The sequence below is a fragment of the Bos taurus genome, unplaced genomic scaffold, assembly GCF_002263795.3.
Source record: "Bos taurus isolate L1 Dominette 01449 registration number 42190680 breed Hereford unplaced genomic scaffold, ARS-UCD2.0 Leftover_ScbfJmS_1554, whole genome shotgun sequence".
Classification (NCBI taxonomy): Eukaryota; Metazoa; Chordata; class Mammalia; order Artiodactyla; family Bovidae; genus Bos; species Bos taurus.
In genome coordinates, this window is record NW_020190651.1 from 23,842 (window position 1) to 49,335 (window position 25,494).

The 25,494-nt window shown below is 48.5% G+C and overlaps 1 protein-coding gene across 1 annotated transcript; it reads right to left on the reverse strand.

The window, feature by feature from the left end:
- Nucleotides 1-787: 787 nt before the first annotated feature.
- LOC783508 (UL16-binding protein 27-like) lies at nucleotides 788-12,742 on the reverse strand. Its single transcript, NM_001206746.1, has 5 exons — nucleotides 12,582-12,742; nucleotides 3,424-3,687; nucleotides 2,912-3,187; nucleotides 2,174-2,306; nucleotides 788-1,327 (listed from the first exon to the last, which is right to left on the reverse strand). The coding sequence occupies exons 1-4, from the start codon at nucleotides 12,652-12,654 to the stop codon at nucleotides 2,191-2,193; spliced, it is 729 nt and encodes a 242-aa protein (NP_001193675.1). The 5' UTR covers nucleotides 12,655-12,742; the 3' UTR covers nucleotides 788-1,327; nucleotides 2,174-2,190.
- Between the last annotated feature and the right edge of the window lie 12,752 nt (nucleotides 12,743-25,494).

Sequence of the window (25,494 nt, forward strand, 5' to 3'; positions counted from 1 at the left end):
AACATTGAGCAGAGTTCTATGTGTTATACAGTAGGTCCTTGCTGGTTATCCATTTTAAATAAATCAGTGTGTGCATGTTGATCCCAGATGCCCTAACTATCCCTTCCCCTCATCCTTTCCCCCTGCAACCATAAATTCATTCTCTAAGTCTGTGAGTCTCCTTCTGGTTTGTAAGTAAGAGCACTTGTATCACGACTTTTTTGATTCTGAGTGTGAAGGACCTCAGAAGGTGTTTCTGCTCCTCCATCTGACGTATGTCGTTCAATATGACACTCTCCAGATCCATCCATGTTGCTGCATAGGGCATTATTTCATTCTTTCTGAGGCTGAGTAATACTGCCCTGTGTATATGTCCCACATCTTCTTTGCCCATTCATCTGTGGGTGACGTGTAGGTGGCTTCCAGGTCCCGGCTACTGTGAGCAGCGCTGCCGTGAACACAGGCTGCACGTGTCCTCTCAGACCATGTGTCCTCAGAATCGCCAGGGACATCGAATCCCACAAGATGGACAAAGGGTGACACGTCATGACCTCTCTTGGGGGTTAGAAAACAAAAATCTTAAACACTTCAAGTTTCCTGGAGTACTGAGATTTTTATTTAAATAGCACTAGCATAACAAATAGGCTTCCCCAGTGGCTCAGACGGTAAAGAATCCACTGTCAAGGTAGGAGACACAGAAGACGTGGGTTCAATCCCTGAGTTGGAGACGTCCCCTGAGAAGGAAACAGCAACCCACTTCAGTGTTCTTGCCTGGAGAATCCCATGGACAGAGGAGCCTGGCGGGCTACAGATCACGGGGTCACAAAGAGTTGGACACGACTGAGTGACTAACACAGCGACTAAGCATGATAAATTATTAAGGGAAACAGTCATAAATAAAACTTTGTTCTGTTGAAAATACGCTGAGGTGATTTCTCCAGACGCAGAAAGAATCCCTGAGTCCTGTAATAGCAGATGGTATTTTTCTTGCAATATCATTTGCAAGAACGAGGTCACGAGGCAGAGTCTATTATCCACAAACTAGAATACGATGAAAAATGTCCTGTTTGTGGAGCCTTCTTCAAGGACTTGAGCATTTCCGTGTAGAAATTCCATCACTTAGCACCAGGAGGAAATGGTGAAACGTGTTTCTGTTTTTTGTTTTTTTTTAGAGACACTGAGTGGGATTTCCCCAAATGTAATAAAGCCCATGAGGTGATGCATCTACTGTGTCACCGTAACCAGAAAACAGACCCAGGATTCATGGGGTCTGATCTCCTGGATCTAAAGTGAAGAGCAGGAGAGAGGCAGACAGAGCACCTGTCACGCTTCCTGGGAGAACCGTCTCCTGCAGAAAAGAAAGACATGTTGGCCCAAGAGGCTGAGGAACTCTTGTCACTTTCCTGGGGCTGCACCTCTCCAGCCCCGCCCTCACTGAGGGGCTCCTATGTCCTCCACCCCCACCCCCACCCCAGGCCCAGCAGCTTCTTGTCACCTCCTCCTTCCTTCCTGCATCACAGAGTCACCCAGGCCCTGACACCCGCTGCTCAGGCTCAGGACTGGAGCCAGTGAGGAATCAATCTGCTCCCTTTACTCAGGTCCGGATCCTCCCTCAGGGGGGCCTAACCAGGGAACAGGTCCGGGGAGGAGGGGCCTTGCTTCCTGACAGCCTTGGGGGCTGCAGGCAAACCTCCTTCCTTCACTCCCCTCTAGCCTCTGAGCCAGCAGCACACACAGCTCTCAGGACCAGGGTCCCTGCCCCCCATCTCTTCCTGGTCCCCCGAGCTGGGCGCCTCCACCCCAGCTCAGGCCCACCATCCCCAGGCACTTCTGCTCAAGGCAGGGCCTCTCAGTGATGGAGGCTCTGGGTCCCCAGGAGGCTGCTGACGTGCAGGCCACAGGCTGAGTCCGAACTGTTGCTGCTCCTGGAGCACAGGCCTGGCCTCAGGCCTTCCCACAGTCTTTGCTGTGGGGCTCCTGCCTTGCTTGCTTGACCCAGGCCACTTCCTGTGAGAACGGGCCTTTGGAGTTGGGTCTGCAGTTCTTGCTCTCGGGTGATAGGTGGTCTTATCCCCCTGGTCATTTCCAGGGTGAGGAGGTTCAGTGAGGGGCAGAGGTTGGCTGGGATTCACCTTCCCCGTCCTCACTCCAGGCCCTCTGCCCCTGCCTTCCCTCTGAATTCTGCCCTCAGTACCTGCTCCTGGAAAGGACTCAGCCCAGGAAGACAGTTATGATGAAACTGCTGAGAAGCACGGGGAGGATACAGGTGACGTGCTTGGTGGCTGTGGCCGTGGAGTTGACTCTGAGGGGAGCTTCAGTTGGTGATGCTGTAAGGAAAGTGAGAGTGAAGCCCTTGTTCCTACCCCTAAACTAAGCAGATGCCTTCTCAGCCCCCCTGACCCAGGTACCCCTACTATGCAGCCTGTTTGCACCCACACATGGAGGCCCTTGTGACAGGTCCTCAGGCGAGACGGGAGGGAGGGAGGAACCCGGTCCCCATGGGACTCTGACAGCTAATGAGTAAGCAAGATTTCCAACAGAGCCACTCAGTACTAATGTGACATCAGAGATGGTGACATCAGGATGGAGTCCTCAGGAGCTGACAGCAGAGGTGCTACTGACAGATTTCCAGAAGTAGGATTGGTGACATTTAAAAGAAGGTTCTGGAAAGAGGGAATACTAAGAAGGAGATTGGAATCACAGAGATGCTCTCATGTTTAGGATCAGTGAGAATCCATGTTCAATTGTACAAAGGCCTGTGCTGTGAGGAGAGACATCAGGAGCTGGAAGAGGAAGGAGGATTACAGAGCATCCCCGGGGGCATTGTTCTTCCAGGACAGCTCACCTCTGACAGATCATTTTCACACACACAGAGCGGGGGGTCCATGTCACCGTGAGAGAATTACCACTTTCTCCTACTCTTCTCACTTACCCGCTGTCTTCAACATTTTCTCCCAGCGCACCAAGAAAGTGTGATACCAGCGCTGACAGTCTCCCATGGAGACCTTCTTGAAGAAGTCCATCACAGCTCTGTCATTTTCCCATTTCTCTTTCATCCGTCTCCCTTTAGAGTGAACCATTGTCCAGTATCCATTCTCCGAATCAAAGAGGAGGCACAGTTGTCCATTGAAGCCAAACTCCCAGGATGCACTGGTGTGTCCATTGTCTTCACGCCAGCATGTCATCCTGGCCTGCAGGGTCAGAGGGCCTGACCCCATCGAGGAAAAGAAAGAACTCAGCCTCTGAGCTTGAGAGATTCTTTGCCCAACCTGGGTCCACATCCCCTGGGCCCAGCTAATCTGGTCCTAGTCTCTCCTGCAACAGCTGCTCTTTCCATTGGACTACTAGGGAAGGACAATATCCAATTTTTTTTTTTTACCCGAAAACAGTGGATGCAGCTAAGCCCCCAGTCTACTCCTCCTGCATTTGAACTTTTTAACTCACCCTTGTCTATGTGTTTCTCTGGTGTAACGTCAGGCATCTGCTCCTTGAGCAAGTCTCCAGTGTCTTTGAGTGTGTTAATCTGTGTTTCCCACGCATTCATACTTTTCACTTCCTCTCCCAGTGGACTGATGGACTTGATCTTAGCTCTACCACAGTCATAGGAGAGAAAGACCTTTTGATCAACTTCTCCTTGAACCTCACACCATGGCTGACCATCTCTGGGCCGAGGATCAATGGTGACATTATAGGAAAGAGAATGAGCGTCTGTGAAGGCAAAACACAGTGAGGGTGAGGTTGGGGAAAAAGACCCTGAGGCCCCTTCCCCCAGTTATGTGAGAGCAAAGTAAAGTGCAGGGCTGGGCTGACAGAGCCATGACACCCCACAACACACACCACACAGCCAGTGCCCCTCCTCTCCTTGTGGAGAAGGAGGAGTCCCCTGCCTGGCAAATTTCACACATCCTGGGTGCGTCCCCTTGTCCACCAGGTCAGTTCTCAGCATAATAACCTTTGCAGAGACGTGCCAGGCTGCTATGCAGGAAAAGCCTAGATGACAGAGGACTGTCAGAATCTAACCCCGTGTCCTGTGAGAGATGGGGAGCCTGAGGGGATGCTCCTGAGGAAGCAGGATCACAGGGAGAGGGGCAAAGAGGTGACGGGTGAGCACAGAACCCCAAGTTGGAGAAGGAAGAGTTTATAATTACGGATCACAGGACTTAGCAAGGCCGGGGAGATGCTCCTGATCTACCACTAGGATGGGTCTTGGAAGCCTGGAGAAAGGCCTAGCCCACATGGCATGAAAGAGAAAATCCAGAACTTCCGAGGCAGGTGGTAGAGGAGGGGATCAAAGGCTCAGAGAAGTGAATCTGCCAGGGCAGACACGGTATGAAAGGGCAGGAAAGTGTGCAGGCCACCAGGCGCCATGGGAAAGCCTGATGGATTCTATGGAGCCTGGGAGGAAAGCGTGGATGAGAAGCATCTCCAACAGCTGAAGGTTGACTTTTGTGGAAATCAGGGATAGTGGTAGGACACCGTGTTCCTGTGGGCTTCCGGCAGGAACAGGGATGGAAAATGGGGAAAGATCAGATTCCAGGTGGAGTATTGTATGTCAGGAGCAAAGTTGGTACAATGGTCAAAGTCATTAGTGAAAGTCACTCAGTCGTGTCTCACTCTTGTGACCCCCCATGGACTATAGAGTCCATGGAATTCTCCAGGCCAGAATACTGCAGTGGGTAGCCTTTCCCTTCTCCAGAGGATCTTCCCAATCCAGGGATCGAACCCAGGTCTCCCACGTTGCAGGCGGATTCTTTACCAGCTGAGCCACAAGGGAAGCCCAAGAATACTGGAGTGGGTAGCCTATCCCTTCTCCAGCGGATCTTCCAGACCCAGGAATCAAACTGGGGTTTCCTGTGTTGCAGGTGGATTCTTTACCAACTGAGCTATCAGGGAAGCTGAAAGTGATTAGAGAGTCCCAATGCCAGCCAGGGCCTGACTGCAGAGAGTACAATGCTGGCTCATAGCACAGGGTGATCCTAGAGGCAGAGAGATGGTCAGTGAACCTGGATGCAAACTGCTTGACTGAGAGACAGAAAACAAGGAGAGACAAACACAAGACTGGATGATCAGTAGGCTGAAAGCAGCCATCCCTACCAAACATCCCTACCAAAATCTCCAGAACTGAGCTACTTCTCAGAAGGCATCACCAGAGAAAGAAGCCACGTCCCAGTGAGGAGGGCCCTTTCATCACCACAGCAAGTACAGAAGTCCTTCCATACTCTCCGGATGAGCCACATGGTTATTTACTGGGGTAAGTAAGTCCAATACTTTGGCCACCTGATGCGAAGAACTGACTCATTGGAAAAGACCCTGATGCTGGGAAAGATTGAAGGATAGAGGAGAAGGGGACGACAGAGGATGAGATGGTTGGATGGCATCACCGATGCGATGGACATGACTCTGGGAGTTGGTGATGGACAGGGAAGCCTGGCAGGCTGCAGTCCATGGGGTCGCAAAGAGTCGGACACGACTGAGTGACTGAACTGAACTGGAAGTGCAGAAGGAGAAACTACTCCCACATTCATTAGACCCAGTGTGTTACTAACACCACGCACAGGAACAGTAGCATGATCATGGCCCCCATGCTGTGAAGCGATGCTCCAAGGACCAGGCAATTAATAGACACCTGTGCCAGGTCCTGCTGACAGTGGTTATCTCTGGGTCCACAGATCCACTCAGTGTCCATTGCACACGTCCTGGACTTCTGACATGAATGCACAGTCTGTGTTGTTAGTAAACTGCCATGGGTGAGGTACCATAGTCGTGAATTCCACATTCATTCTTCTCACCCTGACTCCCCATCCCCCAATAGTACATGGAAACAGTATCACTCCTGGAGGAAATAATGAAAACGAGTACCAACCTACAATCTCCCTAGGCCTGCAGAGCTCTGGTCCCTATCTTATCTCCACTGAATTACCACTGAGGTCCTAGGTTCCCTCTAATGGCACATATGACACATTCCGGGCTTCAAGACCCTAGGTCTCTGCTGCAACTCCTGTCCTGGCACAAAGGCAGTCACAATTGATGAATGATGAGTGTGGCTGGACCTGCTTCTTGGGCAGATGACCCAACAGAACCGGTGACATCATAGCTTCCTGTGTTCAGAAAGGTGCTACATGCTGTAGGTGGCATTTTACTTGGAGGCTCACAACACAGACTCCTGGTGTCCTGAAGAAAGGACATACCACTTGCAGTGAGAAAGCCCATACCATTCAGTGCGGCTCCTGGTATGGTCCTGGGGCCTGGCAGAGATGAGGCCTCTGGTCATGGAATGTCAGAGTTGCCCATTATGATCTTTGTTCACCAACCCCAACCATTAGTTCAGATAGGCCAGCCATCATAGGATAGAAGTGATTATGTGGCTTGGCATAACCAGGGCTACAGGGAGAACAATAAAGATGTGCCAGCAGGTGACCTAGGCCTGACACCAGAGTTGATACAGGGCCACTATCCCCTGCTCACACCTGTGGCTTCATGCAGTATCCCCTATGGCTCCTTGAACCAAGGAAGCCAGACTATAGCAGAGGGGGTGCATTAGCCCATAACAGCCAGATCCACACTCCTATCACAGTCCCACCACCAGAAGCTACAAGGCAGGACACGGTAAGTTTCTGGTTCATAAACAGACAACTGAGGCAGCTCTTGGATGCTTCTCTACGGGATGGGTCACTCATTCCTGGGGTCAGAAACCAGGACAGTGGACAAGTCTGGTTCTCAGTTGATTTACACATTATATTTGGCTCCTGCTGCTCCACAAACATGGAAGCTCCTTTTGCACCCAGAGACAGATACCAAATTGCCTAAAGAGACCTTGAGATTTACTATCTTCTGTAGAAAAAAATCTGTCAACTCCTACCTTAATCAATAACCATTATAGGCTGCTGCTGTCCCAATTCCTAGACACTATGAATGTGGGACCAAAGGGTAGAAGTGGGGATGCCCAGCCTCACCCTCGAGCCCTGTGTCACACTCTGGGAAACCCTGTTCCCGTCCCTCCTAAGTTAGGTCCTTGGGGCCAGGTGTGGGGGAGTTTGTTGGGTGAGTTATCAGACAGAGGGATAAGATGCCAGTTGAGAGAGGGCATGTTTAGATTCTCTTCAAGAGATAGGAAGCTGTTGGAGGCCCTGGGCTTCTTGGGACCATGGACAAATGGGAAATAAATGGTCTCGTAACCAAAACGGCTCAAGGGCGCCTTAATGGGAAAGACCTGCCCCCCCCTCCCCCCATGGTCTCTGTCTGCCTCTTGTTTGTAGAAAAGTTTCAGTCAGCCAGGCCTCCTGTGAGTCTCAAAACAGTGGTTTACGAGTTAAGGATTAGAACATGTGAAGATGGAGAAAGGAATACTCCTTAGGCTGGGAAACTGGTAACAATTTAGACTGTGACCAGCCACATAGCAGTGTCATGAAATTACCAGTTCCCTGAAAGATAACAAAGAGCTGACACAAGCCTCAAGTTGTTTCCACAGGAAGCAGACCCCCAGCACAGAAAAACTGCTGGTGGCAAGCACGTAGACCCCCAGACTTGTCGAAACCATAAGCTTGGTGGTGCTCAAACATTCGCCTTGTGCCAACCACCCTGACTGTGCTCAAGACGCTGATGTGCCCCACAGCAGCCACCTCTGCTCCCTTTCTAACCTGGAAACTTAGAGGTGGTCTGAGAACATTAGGTCACTATTTCCCAGGGCTCCTGAACAAACCAGCTTCTCCTTTTCCATCACTTATTAACTTCACCAGTGGTAGGATCTGGGTCATAACCAGCTTCAATTAGTAACGGCCTGAACTGTCTGGGAGGAGCTTTGACTCCAGGGAGGCGCTGATCAATGGCTAGGCATTGAGAGCCTTCCTCACGATGCATATGTAATTTTTTTTTTAATAAACTGAATTCTTTAATTTTTTCAAGTGTGTTTAAAAATCCATTTTATACTTAAGCCAGCCTTGAAGATAAGCACATAATCTGTTTACTTTTTTTTTTTTACCCAACAAAACTCAGGCACCCATTCTGTGCATAGCACTGTTCTAGGTGCAGTAAAAGGGATTCTTAACCTTAAACCATGAGTGTACCTTCTGGAACTGTGTTATCCTCCTTTTCCAGAAAGTAAAAATAAATAAAATCACCATTGTTTACTATTGACCTGCCCCAAATCCACTTCTGGCTCTGAGAACTGCTGCTGCTGCTAAGTCGCTTCAGTCGTGTCTGACTCTGTGCAACCCCATAGACGACAGCCCACCAGGCTCCCCCGTCCCTGGGATTCTCCAGACAAGAACACTGGAGTGGGTTGCCATGTCCTTCTCCAATGCATGAAAGTGAAAAGTGAAAGTGAAGTCTCCCAGTTGTGTCCAACTCTTAGCGACCCCATGGACTGCAGCCTACCAGGCTCCTCCATCCATGGGATTTTCCAGGCAAGAGTACTGGAGTGGGGTGCCATATGCTAGGATCTGCCAAATTTAAGATGTTTCAGTGAATTCCACTCCTACTTTCCCCAAAGTAAGAAGGCAGAACTCCTCTTTATTTAAAAAAAAATTTAAAAGGCAATTTTTCATGAAAGAGTAGTTTCTATTTCTATTGCATTTTTCTCTTTTTTTTTTCCTTCTAGCTTTTAAGTTTTCTTCCTCCAACACTACCTTTTCCTGTACAAGGCAACAGCATTTTTTCATTTTTCTTTTTCTAAGACAAAGTATTCTATCTTATAGACAAATAATTCCCAAGACTAGTGATAAATATTTAAAAAAAGAAGAAGAAGAAAGAAACTTAAGAGTTTCCCTGGTGGCTCAGGAGGTAATGAATCCACCTGCAATGCAGGAGACCCCAGTTCAATTCCTGAGTCGGAAAGATCTCCTGGAAAAGGGAGAGGCTACCCACTCCAGTATTCTTGAGCTTCCCTGGTGCCTTAGATGATAAAGAATCCACCTGCAATGTGGAAGACCTGGGTTCGATCCCTGGGTTGGGAAGATCCCGTAGAGAAGGGAAAGGCTACCCATTCTAGTATTCAACCCTGGAGAATTCCATGGACTGTATAGTCCATGGGGCCGAAAAGAGTCAGACACGACTGAGCAACTAAGCCCAGCACATTCAAGAGTGAATCAACTACATTACTTTGATGAAGTAAAAACTAAAAAGCACTTGGCACTAAGCTAGTCCAAGTATTTGTGTTGAAACAATTTTAAAAACTATTTATTTTATAACACTGTTTAAAACTTTCTTGGTCAAAAAATTTATACAAACATTTTCAGTTCAACCTAATGAAAGTGATATCTAGAAAATATTCCACATCATTAAGTCTGTCTTAGAAAGTTCAGATGCTATGGCATTCCTAAGGCACAGTGTTCTGGAAGACAATGTGCTTCTGCGGTGCTGGGTGATGTATGTGACTGGCCGGCTCCACGTGGGCCTCAGCAGGCACCGTCCCCCTGATGCTGGGGGACTGTGAGAGGACAGTCAGACACAGACCCCCAGGGCTGCATGGAACCCTGTGAGACACTGGGCCAGCTGCTGGAACTGGGCTTCTCCTCCGAATCTAAGGCCCAGCACAAGCCATCACAGCAAATGGTTCATCAGGACAGTTGATAGGCTGGGCTATTTGATGACCTTCTTTCATATCTCTAAAGAGTCGACATCCGTGTAGGGTATTTGACCCAGAGCCATGAGCTCCTACACTATCACTCTGAAGGCCCACACATCACTAGCACTGGAGAACTAAAAAAAATTATTTTTTTCATATCTATCTTTTTTTGGCTGTATTGGGTCTTAGTTGTGGCACTTGGGACCTTTTTGCAGCATGAAGACTCTTAGTTGCAACATGCTGACTTCTTAGTTGTAGCATGCGGGATCCAGTTCCCTGACCAAGGATCGAACCAGGCCCTTTCATTGGGAGTGTGGATTCTTAGCGACTGGATCACCAGGGAAGTCCGGAGACCTCATTCTTAACCAGACGTTCATGAGCCATCCATCGATCCCACTTTTTCATTGTCCCCCACACAGTGAGAGTCCATGGGGAACAAGATTCTGGAGAGGGGCTATCTGTACTCTTAACTTGAGGTTGTCATCAATGGCAGAGCTCCTAGCAGCCAGGTCTTTGTGGAGGACTTCTCTTCTGACCAGGTAATCCATTCCACAGGCAATCTGACCTTGTGGACCAGGTCCTGTTGAGAAATTGCCTGAGGATTACTGGCCTCTACTAATTTGTGCTGCAGGCTTCCCTGGTGGCTCAGACAGTGAAGAATCTGCCTGCAATTCAGAAGACCCGAGTTTGACCCCTGGGTCAGAAAGATCACCTGGAGAAGGGAATGGCCACCCACTCCATTATTCTTGCCTGAAGAATTCCTCAGACAGAAGAGCTTGGCGGGCTACAGTAGATGAGGTGGCAAGAGCCGGACAGGACTGACTAATACACACAGAGACACACAATTTGCAGTGCTGTGAAAACTATTTATGATTCTCCCAATTCGTGTAAGGCAATATCATGAGGGCTTTTCTCTTTTTTCTATACACATAAGGGAAATAGGAGAAGATTTCTGTGATGAAGATCTCATAGCTTGCAATGTTCAGTGAATATCATTGTCACCTGAATTTCAGAAGCTTAATCTCTGTTTTTACAAATGATTGCTGTTTTTTATTTGGATATTTTCCATCTACATAAATCCCATGGAAAATACACCCTAAACTACCTTCTTGGAGTACATCCTCTCCAAGGATAGAGTTATCCTCTCCTTGGATATTTCGATATCCTTCACCTTAGCTCTGGCCTCCAAAAGAGGGGCACTTCTCAAGACACTCCTCTACCCACCCACAAGGTAGGATAACGGGATGGAAGTACTATTGTTGGGTGTGTCTCCTCACAGATACTGAGTCATCTGGGACATGGCTGAGACAACCCTTGGGAACTACTGGACACTGATGCTGTCTTCCAGTTCAATTCTTGTCATACTATGAAGGTGCAAAACAGCTAATATTATTACTACAAGAAATATAACTGCACGGCAAACCCCTGCGCTGATATAAAACCCACGGGTAGAAGTAGCTGGAGCTGCATGAACAGGATCATAAATAGTTCTGCTAGTGGCTTTGTCTAAGACCGAAGTTTTTTGTAGCACATTTTCCTTCCTTTCAAATTTTTGAAGAAGGGAAGTTTTTGAAGAATTTACTATCAAGTTGAGCTGCATTTAGTATCACAACCTCATCATCTACTTTGCAGAAAAGGAAAGCTAGAGCCGATATAGTCCATGGAAACCCCCCCACCCCGTGCCCCTCGAACGCCCCACCCCCATCAAGCAGAAATGCCGACCTGGGGCAGGTCCACGAAATTGTCTACTTGGAAACCTGCTTATATTCAACTTGGACTCTGCAGGCCAAGTGAAAGGCAGGACATCTGTTTCGCTGGGTTAAAGGATAGACGTAGTGCCCAACAAGGCCACTTCTCTAATATATAAAGTTCTGCATCTAGACCAATGAGCCGAGGCACCTGGTCCCTGCTCAGGAAGAGGCTCCCACCGGCCCCCGGGGTCCTGGGTGAGGCCCGGGGGCCGGGGGTGGAGCCCTGGGGCCGGGGGTGGAGCCGTGCCGCGGAGCCTGGTGGCCGAGGGTGGAGCCCGGGGACCGGGGGTGGAGCCGTGCCGCGGAGCCTGGAGGCCGAGAGTGGAGCCCGGGGACCGGGGGTGGAGCCGTGCCGCGGAGCCTGGAGGCCGAGAGTGGAGCCCGGGGACCGGGGGTGGAGCCGTGCCGCGGAGCCTGGTGGCCGAGGGTGGAGCCCGGGGACCGGGGGTGGAGCCGTGCCGCGGAGCCTGGAGGCCGAGGGTGGAGCCCGGGGACCGGGGGTGGAGCCGTGCCGCGGAGCCGGTGCGAGGGTGGAGCCCGGAGGCCGGGGGTGGAGCCCTGGGGCCGAGGGTGGAGCCGTGTCGCGGAGCCCGGTGACCGAGGGTGGAGCCCGGGGGCCGGGGGTGGAGCCCGGGGCCGGGGGTGGAGCCATGACGCAGAGCCCTGGGGCCGGGGCCCGGGCTGGAGCCAGCAGCCAGGGCTCGGACAGGAGCACTCAAGAACGTTTCAGCAGGGATTGCGCCGCCGCCGCCGCTTCCTGGGCACCAGGGTCCGCTCTGCGTTTATAACTTACAGCCGGGAAAGAGCGCTGGTCCTTCAAGGGCCGGGAGATGTAGGGACCAGAAGGGTCTCTGTTGCACAGGTCGGGGCGGAAAGGCGTGCTTTTCGGGGCGGGTCTGGGTCTATTCGCCGGATGCCCGACTGGCCCCAAATCGCCCGGCTCCAGGGCTCCCACTTCCAGGGGCGGTCTGGACACTTGGGAGGTTTAAACCCTATTTCCTGCCGCGTTGCGGACCCCTCTTTTCCCAGCGTCACTTCCCAAATTCCCGACATTACTACTTCACCCAAGTCAACCCTGTTCTGGCCCGGAGTATCAGCAAGAAGCCGGGAGGAGCCTCCGAGGACTAAATGGGCCAGGGAAGGGAAAGAGGTGGGGGCGGCAGCGCCACCCTGTAAAAAGTTTCGCGAAACCCCGGGGACACCACCCCCATCCCCTTTACCGCTCATAACCCATTAAACCTCCTCGCGTTCCCCCGCCACGCTCCGCGTAGGGTCATCCCCGAACTCACCGCTGGACGTTCCGCTGAACAAAACAATTGGAAGCAAAACGAGGAAACCAAGACTGGTCTTGAAGCCACCCATCTCTCCCTTTGCCACCTGGATCCCTTTGCAGGAGTGCGAGGCTGCCAAGCCAGAACCCGCGATCCTCTCCCGCTAGCCCACAGCTGAGGTGTGGACCTCCACTCCTCCCAGGACTGCCTGGCCCGCCCCTCCGCTGACAGGCTCCGCCCCAGATTTCCTAGCAGTAACCACTAGGAACCCCGCGCCGGGGGCTGGGCGGGGCTCTATTAACAGCTCACTTGCTCTCTAGCCCGGCCTCCCCGTGTGCTCGCCTGCTCACCTGCTTACGTAGTGCGCCCACTTGCTTACGTAGTGCGCCAACTTGCAAGTGATAGGAGACCGCCTAGTTCTTGTAGCTGAGGCTGAAACGCCAATACTTTGGCCACCTGATGCGAAGAACTGACTCACTGGAAAAGACCCTGATGCTGGGAAGGATTAAAGACGGTAGGGGCAGGGGACTAGAGAGGATGAGATAGTTGGAAGGCATCACCGACTCGATGGACGTGAGTTTGAGTAAAATCCGGGAGTTGGTGATGGGTTTGCAGTCCACGGGGTCGCAAAGAGTCGGAGACGACTGAGCCACTGAACTTAAGGCTCTTGTTCCTCACCTTGTTCCTTATCAGTCTTAAGTCTCTTGTCCCTTATCAGATTGGGGGCACTCAGGCCAGTCATTTGAGTTGGGAGGAGACAAGGAACAAAAGAAAATTCTTGTTCCGGCCACTGGGTCAGGTCAGTCAGCGGACAAGCTTGTCCCTAAGTACCTGAATGGTCAGGGCATCAGTCGCAGTGAGGAAATCCCACCAGAGTCGCCATCTGTTACAGAAAGGGGGACTCCTTGCAGGGTCTGAGAGTGGGCTTTTGTCTAACACTGGGAAATGAATTGTTCCAGGAGACACATATGCTGACAAGGGAAGAGGCTTTTTTGGGAAGGGGCTACAGGGCGGAGAGCAGCAGGGTAAGGGAACCCAGCAGAACTGCTTTGCCACATGGCTTGTGGTCTCAGGTTCTTTGGTGATGGAGTTAGTTTCTGGGTCATCTCTGGCCAATCATTCTGACTCAGGGTCGTCCCTGGTGTCAGAAATGTGTTCTGACGAGCTTTATTGATACTTCTGAGAGTTTATTTATATAGTACTTACTTTCCTTTAACCCAATTAAATCACGCTCAGTTACCAATTCATTTTCATGTAAAGACAGAACCAGAGATCTCCTTGTTTTATTGCTTCTGTTTTAAAAATGCTATTTTTTCCCCCTGACTCTGGGGTACCACAGATAGATCAGATGGTTCCTGAGAACCCAGGCGAAAGACTTACATTTTGGAAGGGAGAAATGGAAGCTCCCTTTTTTGTTTGTTTTGTTTTTAAAGTCTTCCAAAATGATTGTGAACAGTGATTGCAGCCATGAAATTAAAAGATGCTTGCTCCTTGGAAGAAAAGCTATGATAAACCTAGATAGCATATTAAAAACCGGAGACATCACTTTCCCAACAAAGGTCCCTATAGTCAAAGCTATGGTTTTTTCAGTAGTCATGTATGGACGTGACAGTTGGGCCATAAGAAGACTGAGCACTGAAGAATTGATGCTTTTGAGCTGTGGTGTTGTGGAAGACTCTTGAGAGTCCCTTGGACAGCAAGGAAATCAAACCAGTCAATCCTAAAGGAAATCAGTCCTGCATATTCATTGGAAGGACTGATGCTGAAGTTGAAGCTCCAATACATTGGCCACCTGATGTGAAGAGATGACTCATTGGAAAAGACCTGGGAAAGATGCTGGGAAAGATTGAAGGCAGGAGGAGAAGGGGATGGCAGGGGATGGGATGGTTGGATGGCATCACTGACTCAATCGACATGAGTGTGAGCAAGCTCCAGGAGATGGTGAAGGACATGGAAGCCTGGTTCTTGCAGTCCATGGGGTCACAAAGAGTCAGACATGACTGAGTGAAAGAGCAACAAGTAACCCATGCCCACAACTGTAGCAGAGCTTTGCAGGAGCAATTGGACAGAGAAAAGTACATAAAACAAAGATGCTTTTAAATTCACTGACTGAGAGAACCTACCAATGACAGAAAATTAACAAACAAGAAACAAAGAGAGGGTCTTACTGGGAAGTGGCCTCTGGGGCATTTTGTCCAGCCCAGCCCAGCTCTTCTCTCAAGGGGGCCAGTGGGAACCTCAAGCCTGAAGTGGGGACACAAAACAAACAAGTCATGGTGAAAAAGGTGACCCAACAGGGAGTCTCTTGGATGTAAAAGGTCAGGAGTGTAGATATGAGGACCAAGGGAGAGCAAAAGGGAGGAGGGACAGAAAAGACTGAAAAAACAGAAAGCGAGTCATTGCCTTTTCAACCCTTGCACTCTGCGGGTGTCTATTTATTCAGGCACCAACCTGCAGGCTTCCAGAAAGGGCCAGTGAGGGAGGGAGCACCCTGTCCACTGCCCACTGGGGTGATCAAGCCCAGAAACCAGCCCCTTGTACATCGGCTGTGGGCCTGCAGCCCAGAGGTGGGATTCTCACCTACGCATAAACCAGCATATAGATATCTGCCACTTTACTGAGTTCGCAACGGGACTTCTCTTGGCCGCAGGAAAATAGAAGTGAGAATATTGGTATGATCAGACGTCTAGCCACTACCTAATAAGTGGTTTGAACCTCTATCGTTCTCACAAATCTCCTATGAGGCAGAACCTGCTGGACCAAGACCTGCAGGGTATGAGGTGAGTCTCTCCCACTACCTTGTCACCCATCAAAGTGAGCCATTGACAGCCAGAGGGAGCTTTGTCTCCTAAGCTGGGAGGGGTGATGCTGTCCTTGCCGAGGTCCACTCTCTCAGAAGGATAAGACAGAGAGAGGAGAAGTGGAGAGATAATAGATGAGGGAAAGGGACAAAGGGTGAGGGGGAGCGCGATGCCTGAATGAGGGCCCTGAGGCCCCCAGGGGCCAGGAAGGCAGACCAACCAAACTGGTGACTCTGAGCTGAGGTTCAGGCGGCCACTTGTCACCACAGAGAATTTGCACCCCGAGGTCACAGAGATGCCCAGATGCTCTGGCAGAAAGGGGACAGTAGCCCTTCATGGTTGCCACAGAGTATGTTAGCGACCAGGCTTCTTGGCCTCAGTTCAGTTCATTCAGTCACTCAGTCATGTCCAACTCTTTGTGACCCCATGGACTGCAGCAGGCGAGGCCTCCCTGTCCATCACCAACTCCCAGTGTTTACTCAAACTCATGCCCATTGAGTCAATGATGCCGCAGGGGCAGGGGCTCTGGGTTCGGCAGACTTGGGTATGCTTGGTGCTGCAGACATGGGTATTGCATAAGTCCTCTTGGTGGAGGTCGCCATTAACTCCACCAAAGAGCTGCCAGAACGTACACAGGACTGGGGAAATAGACTCTTGGAGGGCACGAACAGAACCCTAATGGATAGAAGTGGATAAGAGGCCAGATAAGAAATTTAGGCGAGGCTTCACTGGGACACGTGCTGCAGTGTGAGGGCGCAGGCACAAGCAACAGGTTTCCTTGCTCATTCCCTTGGGGGGAGGGCGGTGGGGGAGGCAGGCTGGTCCCTTATATGGGTGAGGGTAGGGGCAGGTCAAGGCTTAGGACCTGAGGGATGGCTTAGGTGGTCTGCCCACCGTCGTGGCAGTGCCCTGTGCAGGGATCATACCCCGCACTGCTTTTCCAGTTGGGTGTTTTATCTTTTCATTCATAATTAAGCCCAACTTGGCATGCATGCAGTTATTTTCAGTCCCTCATAATTTCTTTGTATTTTGTTGCTGGAGGAGATCACTGTCCAGGTGCAAGCACTAGAGCGAAGGTCTACAGATCTAGGTTTCAAGTCCCAGCAGATCTCACTTGCGCTGCTGGACATGCTTCTCATCCACGCCTTCCTCTCGGGCTCCATGGAGTCCATCGGGCTTTCCCATGGAGCGGGTGGATTGCACACTCTCCTGCCCTTTCATGCCGTGTCCGCCCTGGCAGATTCACTTCTCTGAGCCTTGGATCCCCTCCTCTACCACCTGCCTTGGAAGTTCTGGACTTTCTCTTTCATGCCAGGTGGGCCAGGCCTTTCTCCAGGCTTCCAAGACCCATCCTAGTGGGAGATCAGCAGCATCTCCCTGGCCTTGCTAAGTCCTGTGACCCCTAATTGTGAGCTCTCCCTTCTCCAGCTTTGGGTTCTGTGCTCATCCTGCTATCCACTGTGATCCTGCTTCTTCAGGAGCAGCCTCCAAAGGCTCCCCATCTCTCCTCAGGACACTCAGAGACATTCTCACAGTCCTCTGTGTTTAGGCCTCTCCTTCTGAGCTGGCCTGGCCCGCCTCTGGAAAAAATTGTGTCAGTTCATGCTAGGTGTAGAGCTTTTGAATAGAGTGGAGACAGGCATATCCAGGGCCGTGTGGTTTTTTTGCCTGATCAAGGCTTCCTCCTCTTCCTCAGCCAGTACCTGGGGTGTGTTTGGGGTGGTGGGGCAGGCGGGGCCATCCTGCTGTGTCAGCCCAGCCCTGCAGCCTTACTCCGCTCTCACATAACTGGGGGAGGAGCCTATGGGTCTTTTTCTCCCACCCTCACCCTCACTGTGTTTTGCCTTCACACATGCTCACTCTCTTCCCTATAATTTGACCATCAATCCTCAGCCCAGACCTGGACAGCCATGGTGTGAGGTTCAAGGCCAGGTGGACGGAGAGGTTTTTCTCTCCTATGACTGTGGTCTTGCTAACATCACATTCACGAGTCCCCTGGGAGAATTCTGGAGCTGAGGTCCCTATCATTTTCTGAAAATTAGAGGGGAGCCTGGTTGATATCATACAAAAGCAGAGACATTGCTTTGCCAACAAAGGTCCGTCTAGTCAATGCTATGGTTTTTCCTGTGGTCATGTATGGATGTGAGAGTTGGACTGTGAAGAAGGCTGAGCACCGAAGAATTGATGCTTTTGAACTGTGGTGTTGGAGAAGACTCTTGAGAGTCCCTTAGATTGCAAGGAGATCCAACCAGTCCAATTTGAAGGAGATCAGCCCTGGGTGTTCTTTGGAAGGAATGATGCTAAAGCTGAAACACCAGTACTTTGGCCACCTCATGTGAAGAGTTGACTCATTGGAAAAGACTCTGATGCTGGGAGGGATTGGAGGCACGAGGAGAAGGGGACGACAGAGGATGAGATGGCTGGATGACATGACTGACTTGATGGACGTGAGTCTGAGTGAAGTCTGGGAGTTGGTGATGGACAGGGAGGCCTGGCATGCTGTGATTCGTGGGGTCGCAAAGAGTCAGACACGACTGAGCGACTGAACTGAACTGAACTGAACTGGTTGATATATCCCCTAAAAATGTATTGGAGATGATCATTCTGAACAGGACTAACACTAATAACAACAAGCAAAAGGGATGGTAATGAAAGGCTGTCTTGATTCCTGATGTCTATTTTTATCTTATGTTCTTTCTTCATTTCCATCCATGGACCAGAGCTCTTCAGTTTGTACTATTTATGCAGTTGGGGAGGCTCCCTTTAGTGATCATTTATCTCTTACTGAGATTAAAGGTAAAAATAAAATATGTTTATAATATCCATATTATAAGTATATATTTATATATAAATATATATGTATATATATTAAAATGGTGGATCGGGGCCTTCCCTGGGGCCCAGTGGTAAAGACTCCATGCTTAGACTGCTAGGGGTAGGGGTTTGATCCCTGGTTAAGGAACAAGATCCTACAGACCTCATGTCATAGCCAAAAAATAAAAATGATGCATCTTAATTTCTATCCTCGGAAACTAAATTTTAAACATTAAACTTTAAATATTAAAACTAAAAAATTAATACAGTCCATTAAAGAAAATGCAGCAGTATTCATTAAATTAGAAGTTCAAGGTGACATGAGGAAACAGAGTACAGATTCAAAGGCAGAAAAGACTATTAGTTCCTGAACTACATGATGAAGTGTTTGAGGCAAATGTTGTATTGTCTTCAAGTTTGAAATGCATCAAAAAATGAGATACATTGATCTTATAAAGATACAAACCCTCCAGCACCATGATCTTGGACTGCCTCCCTACAGAACTGTAGAAAAACCTGTGTTTGTTGGGTAAGCCATCCAGTCTGTGGTCCTTTGTATGGCAGGACCAGCTGACTAGTACAGGCTCCTGTGCTGTGCTGGGCCTAGTTGCTCAGTCCGTCTGACTCTTTGTGACTCCACGTACTATAGCCCTCCAGGCTCCTCTGCCCACAGGGATTCTCCAGGCAAGAATACTGGAGTGAGTTGCCAGGCCCTCTTCCAAGGGATCTTCCCAACCCAAGGGTTGAACCTGGGTCTCTCGCATTGCAGGTGGATTCTTTTACCATCTGATCCACAAGGGAAGCCCAAGAATACTGGAGTGGGTAGTCTATCCCTTCTCCCAGGTCTCTTCCCAACCCAGGAATCAAACCAGGGTCTCCCGCCTTGCAGGTGGATTCTTTACCAGCTGGGCTACTTGGTGAGAGGGTAACAGGCAGGAAGGCCAGGGTTCTCCAAATGGAGGAAATAGCCTGCAAGTGTCAGACATTTTTATCTCTCTTAAGCGGCAGGAGGAAACAAACTAGCAATATTTTTTTCCTTCTCTAATACAAATTTAAAGGGAGGTTTCTCTTAAAATACTGTGTTGCCATAATGACACCTGGTTTCACCTGAAGTTAGCTATTCTTGAGCCTAGAGATAACCAATGCCTTTTTCTTATGGAAATGTTCGTCTTAAGCTACGCTAATGTACTATGCCTTTACCCCAAAGTCTGTCTCCAAGTCGGTTCCACCTCTTGGCCCAGAAGCTACTTGACAAACCAGTATGGATATTGTTCCCCTAATCTATGTAAATGAAACTATTTGTATGGTGGTCTGCCCTTCTTCAAGATTCAAGTTAATCATTTTATGGCCCAGGATAAACCATTTGGCGCCAAGACTATCCCAAAATGCATCTTATGGGTGAGGGGCCTGGTGCCATTCTGAATTTTAAGACATTCCTTTCTTTCATTAACAGACTGCTAGTGACTATATAACATCCAGCTGAAGACTAGCAGGCGGGTACTCTTTCTGCCCCCTTCTGACGCCTATGTCAGAAGCTTTTTCTATCTCCTTTATACTTCAATAAAACTTTATTACACAAAAGCTCTGAGCGATCAAGCCTCGTCTCTGGCCCCGGATTGAATTCTTCTCCTCCGGGGGCCAAGAATCCCGGTGTATTCGCGTGATTCAACAACAACCTTTCATTGGGAGCCAAATATAGGCTCCTACCCTCCTACAGAGACTGGGAGATGCCAGCCCTATCTCCTTTAATACTTCAGATTCAGAGATGGCTCCCAAGGCCCACACTCTAGAGCCTGCAGGCCTTAACTGCCGAAACCAATACCGTGACTACTGAAACCCACATGCCCAAGGCCAGTGCTCCACAACAAGAGGAGCCACCCCAATGAGAAGCCCAAGCACTGCAGCTAGAGAGGAGCCCCTGCTAGCTGCAGCTGGAGGAAGCCTGCCCGCAGAAACATAGACCCAGGGCAACCAAAAAAAAAATCTGTAAACAGATGCCACTCCAGTATTATTCCCTGGGAAATCCCTTGGACATAGGAGCCTGGCTGGCTACAGTCCATGAAGTCTCACAGAGTTGGACATGACTTAGGGACTAAACAGCAGCAACAGCAAAGGAAGTTATATCTTGTTAGATAATACACAGTAGAAAAGCTCATGTTACATAGACTGGCAAATTAGTATCCTTCACTGACTCCTTTTCCACTAGGTGTATAGCTTGTCTTAGTTCTCATTCTTCCTTTCATCTGGGTGGGCTTGGTCATAGAGTATGCTAGCATATTTAAGTAATAAGTGGCCTTAATAAGTCACCTTAAGAGAAAGAAAGAAAGAGATGGCTCCCTGGGCTTTGAGAAAACAGTCCTGAGTTGTAAAACTGGTAAGAGAAAAAGTGACAAGATTTTGAAGTAAAACGCTCTAAGAAAAGGGAAGTTAGAGGCCTAGAGCCTGGAATGAGGTCAAACTTCATCTCAAGTTTCAGTTCAGTTAAATTGCTCAGTCGTGTACAACTCTTTGCAACCCCATGAATCGCAGCACGCCAGGCCTCCCTGTCCATCACCAACTCCCAGAGTTCACTCAGACTCACGTCCATCGAGTCAATGATGTCATTCAGCCATCCCGTCCTCTGTCTTCCCCTTCTCCTCCTGCCCCCAATCCCTCCCAGCATCAGAATCTTTTCCAGTGAGTCAACTCTTCTCATGAGGTGGCCAAAGTACTGGAGTTTCAGCTTTAGCATCATTCCTTCCAAAGAAATCCCAGGGCTAATCTCCTTCAGAATGGACTGGTTGGATCTCCTTGCAGTCCAAGGCATTCTCAAGAGTCTTCTCCAGCACCACAGTTCAAAAGCATCAATTCTTCTGTGCTCAGCCTTCTTCACAGTCCAACTCTCACATCCACACATGACCACAGGAAAAACCATAGCATTGGATAGACAGACCTTTGTTGGCAAAGTAATGTCTCTGCTTTACAATATTGCTATCTAGGTTGGTCATAACTTTCCTTCCAAGGAGTAAGCATCTTTTAATTTCATGGGTGCAGTAACCATCTGCAGTGATTTTGGAGCCCAAAAAAATAAAGTCTGACACTGTTTCCACTGTTTCCCCATCTATTTCCCATGAAGTGATGGGACCAGATGCCATGATCTTCGTTTTCTGAATGTTGAGCTTTAAGTCAACTTTTTCACTCTCCTCTTTTACTTTCATCAAGAGGCTTTTTAGTTCCTCTTCACTGTCTGCCATAAGGGTGGTGTCATCTGCATATCTGAGGTTATTGGTATTTCTCCTGGCAACCTTGATTCCAGCTTGTGTTTCTTCCAGTCCAGCGTTTCTCATGATGTACTCTGAATATAAGTTAAATAAGCAGGGTGACAATATACAGCCTTGACGTACTCCTTTTCCTATTTGAAACCAGTCTGTTGTTCCATGTCTTGTTCTAACTGTTGCTTCCTGACCTGCATACAGATTTCTCAAGAGGCAGGTCAGGTGGTCTGGTAGTTTAGTCCAGCTAAAAGAAGTATTAAGGTTACCCTGGTCACACTTCTCAAAATAACGCCAGTGGAAACCACACAGCAACTCACATAAGGAAGAGCCATTGCCTTCTCCCAATAGTCAGGATAAAGGAGGTCAAACCAAAGTCTCCAGAATGTCAATAAGATACTGACTAGCAAGTGATCATGATGATGATAATGATAAAAATAAAAGGTGAGTTTGATTCTGATATTTGCACAGACAAAAAAAAGTGGGTTGAAACTTCACTTCTGTGTTAGAATAGAGGGATATTCCTCTATTATAAAACAGTAATAATAATAGGAATATTATAATATTCCTCTATTATAAAACAGGAATATCCTGTTCCATGACAATATTTCAGCCCATAATTTTACCATCTATTGATGATCCTGGACTGATAACATATTCATTAACACTAGAAAATAAGCAGTAACTGAACATGTATTCATTCAATAACTATTTATTGGGCTCTTGCTGAGAAATGGGAACTTGGCAGGCACGGAGACAGCAGCTGCCCCTGTTGAGAATCTCCTCACACAGTGTGGCCAGGATCTCTCTCTCTGTGTCAACCACACTCTTCATCTGAACCATGGAGCACAGTAATTGAGTTCAGTGACTATTTCCTCAGTTCATCCCACAAGGATGGCATGTGGCCAGAACCAGTTTTAGATATCTGGATGCGAAGTTAATTCACTACACACTGGGAAATTAACTCCATACAGCAGTTCTTCCAATTAACTAGATTGATGAAATCAGATGGAAGGGGGTTCAGTTATTTTGAGAAATCATTTTCTAGGTGTTGAGTATAGACCATGGGAAAGTTTATGACCGGGGAGTCCAAGCCAGAATTTCCTCTTCTCCTCCTGCTTCTGTCACACCTGAGACAGGCTGGGACCTGGACAAAGGTCTCATGAAGCATAAAATGCAAAGACACTATAAAGGGAGAAAAAGTGCTGCATGTATGCACAGTTGGCACAAATTATGAGCAACAAGATACAAAAAGATCAAACCCCAGCTGCCACTACTGAGGTGTTGGGAGCAAAAGCAAGGCAGTGCGTATAAGCCAACACACCCACGGGGTGGTCAGACCACCTAAGCCACCCCTCCTGCCTGACCCACGGATCAGCCCCCACCCTCACCCCACGTAAGGGACCAGCTTGTTCCCCTCAGGATAGAGTGAGGGAAATTGTTTCCCTTCCCTCAAACTGTAGAAGGAATTCCGATGAAAGAGAGTGGGACCCTATGGTCCTTGCCCCACCATGTCCTCAGCCTGCCTTTTGTCCATAGAAAAGCTTTAGCCACACACTAAGCTTAATCAGAGAAGTGAGAAAATACAGAAACTAAGGAAAATAGTCAAAGGAGACCAAATAAGAATAATGTAGTCATTAAGTGTAGTCAAGGACTTTGAGGTCCTTCTCAAGGGCTATTGATAATATTCTGAGCTCTATCCTGTGAACTGTCTTATAGATACATAAATTCCCACCGGTTGGAAGAAATTAGCTACATGATGACCAGACTGTAGCCATGAAATAAGCTGCCACAATTCCAAGAATTGTCCTCAAGGAGATGAGAACAAACCAACCATGGAACCAAAGATTAATTGTCCTTGAAACAATCAAGATGACTCTGGTCAGACCATCCATGACCAAGTTGGAGATGACTGTCAGAGCTGACTGTGCTGTTTCTGCATGCAGCCCCGTCCCTCTGTCTATAAAAGTTCTTGCCCACTTATTGTCAGTTGGGGGGAGTCAGCCTTTGGACAGATGTCCATCCTTCCCACACCCCGCTCACCTCCATTTGTTGTTTAGTCGCTAAGTATGTGACTCTTTGTGACCCCATGGAGTGTAGCCTGCCAGACTCCTCTGTCCATGGGATTTCCCAGGCAAGAACACTGGGGTGGGTTGCTATTTCCTTCTGCAAGGAATCTTTCTGAGGCAGGGATTGAACCCACACCTCCTGCATTGATGGGTGGATTCTGGGCAGATTCTTTACCACTGAGCCACCATGGAGGTCTGCTACCCTCTTCCCCTCCACCATTGCTGGCATCCAAAATAAGGCAAACTTTCCTTTCCATCAACAAGACCTCTCTAATGGCTTTAGAGTGGGAAGCAGCCAGACCCTAGTTTGGTCATGGTGGAGAGGTCTGACAGAATGCGGTCCACTGGAGAAGGGAATGGCAAGCCACTTCAGTATTCTTGCCTTGAGAACCCCACGAACAGTATGAAAAGGCAAAAAGACAGGACACTGAAAGATGAACTCCCCAGGTTGGTAGGTGCCCAACATGCTACTGGAGATCAGTGGAGAAATAACTCCAGAAAGAATGAAGGGATGGAGCCAAAGCAAAAACAACACCCAGTTGTGGGTGGGACTGGTGATAGAAGCAAGGTCAGATGCTGTAAAGAGCAAGATTGCATAGGAACCTGGAATGTCAGGTCCATGAACCAAGGCAAATTGGAAGTGGTCAAACAGGAGGTGACAAGAGTGAACATCAACATTCTTGGAATCAGCAAACTAAGATGGACTGGAATGGGTGAGTTTAACTCAGATGACCATTATATCTACTACTGTGGGCAGGACTCCCTTAGAAGAAATGGAGTAGCCATCATGGTCAACAAAAGAGTCTGAAGTGCAGTACTTGGATGCAATCTCAAAAATGACAGAATGATCTCTATTTGTTTCCAAGGCAAACCATTCAGTATCACGGTAATCCAAGTCTATGCCCCAACCAGTAACACTGAAGAAACTGAACAGTTCTATGATGACCTACAAGACCTTTTAGAACTAACACCCAAAAAAGATGTCCTTTTCATTATAGGGGACTGGAATGCAAAAGTAGGAAGTCAAGAAACACCTGGAGTAACAGGCAAATTGGGCCTTGGAGTACAGAATGAAGCAGGGCAAAGGCTAATAGAGTTCTACCAAGAGAATGCACTGGTCATAGCAAACACCCTCTTCCAACAACACAAGAGAAGACTCTACACATGGACATCATCAGATGGTTGATACTGAAATCAGATTGATTATATTCTTTGCAGCCAAAGATGGAGAAGCTCTATACAGTCAGCAACAACAAGACTGGGAGCTGACTATGGCTCAGATCATGAACTCCTTATTGCCAAATTCAGCCTGAAATTGAAGAAAGTGGAGAAAACCACTAGAACATTCAGGTATGAACTAAGTCAAATCCCTTATGACTATACAGTGGAAGTGAGAAATAGTTTTAAGGGACTAGATCTGATAGATACAGTGCCTGATGAACTATGGACAGAGGTTCATGACATTGTACAGGAGACAAGAATCAAGACCATCTCCAAGAAAAAGAAATGTGAAAAAGCAAAATGGCTGTCTGAGGAGGCCTTATAAATAGCTGTGAAAAGAAGAGAAGTGAAAAGCAAAGGAGCAAAGGAAAGATATAAGCATCTGAATGCAGAGTTCCAAAGAATAGCAAGAAGAGATAAGAAAGCCTTCCTCAGCGATCAATGCAAAGAAATAGAGGAAAACAACAGAGTGGGAAAGACTAGAGATCTCTTCAAGAAAATTAGAGATACCAAGGGAACATTTCATGCAAAAATGGATTCGATAAAGGACAGAAATGGTATGGACCTAACAGAAGCAGAAGATATTAACAAGAGATGGCAAGAATACAAAGAAAAACTGTACAAAAAAGATCTTCATAACCAAGATAATCACAATGGTGTGATCACTCACCTAAAGCCAGACATCTTGGAGTGTGAAGTCAAGTGGGCCTTAGAAAGCATCACTATGAACAAAGCTAGTGGAGGTGATGGAATTCCAGTTGAGCTATTTCAAATC

Excerpts from the sequence above, each read along its gene's own strand:
- LOC783508 (NM_001206746.1), bottom strand. The coding sequence starts at position 12,654 with ATGGGTGGCTTCAAGACCAGTCTTGGTTTCCTCGTTTTGCTTCCAATT. Across the intron at positions 3,188-3,423 it reads AGAGAAACACATAGACAAGG|GCCCTCTGACCCTGCAGGCC; the intron begins GTGAGTTAAAAA and ends CGATGGGGTCAG. Across the intron at positions 2,307-2,911 it reads GAAAATGTTGAAGACAGCGG|CATCACCAACTGAAGCTCCC; the intron begins GTAAGTGAGAAG and ends CTTTCCTTACAG.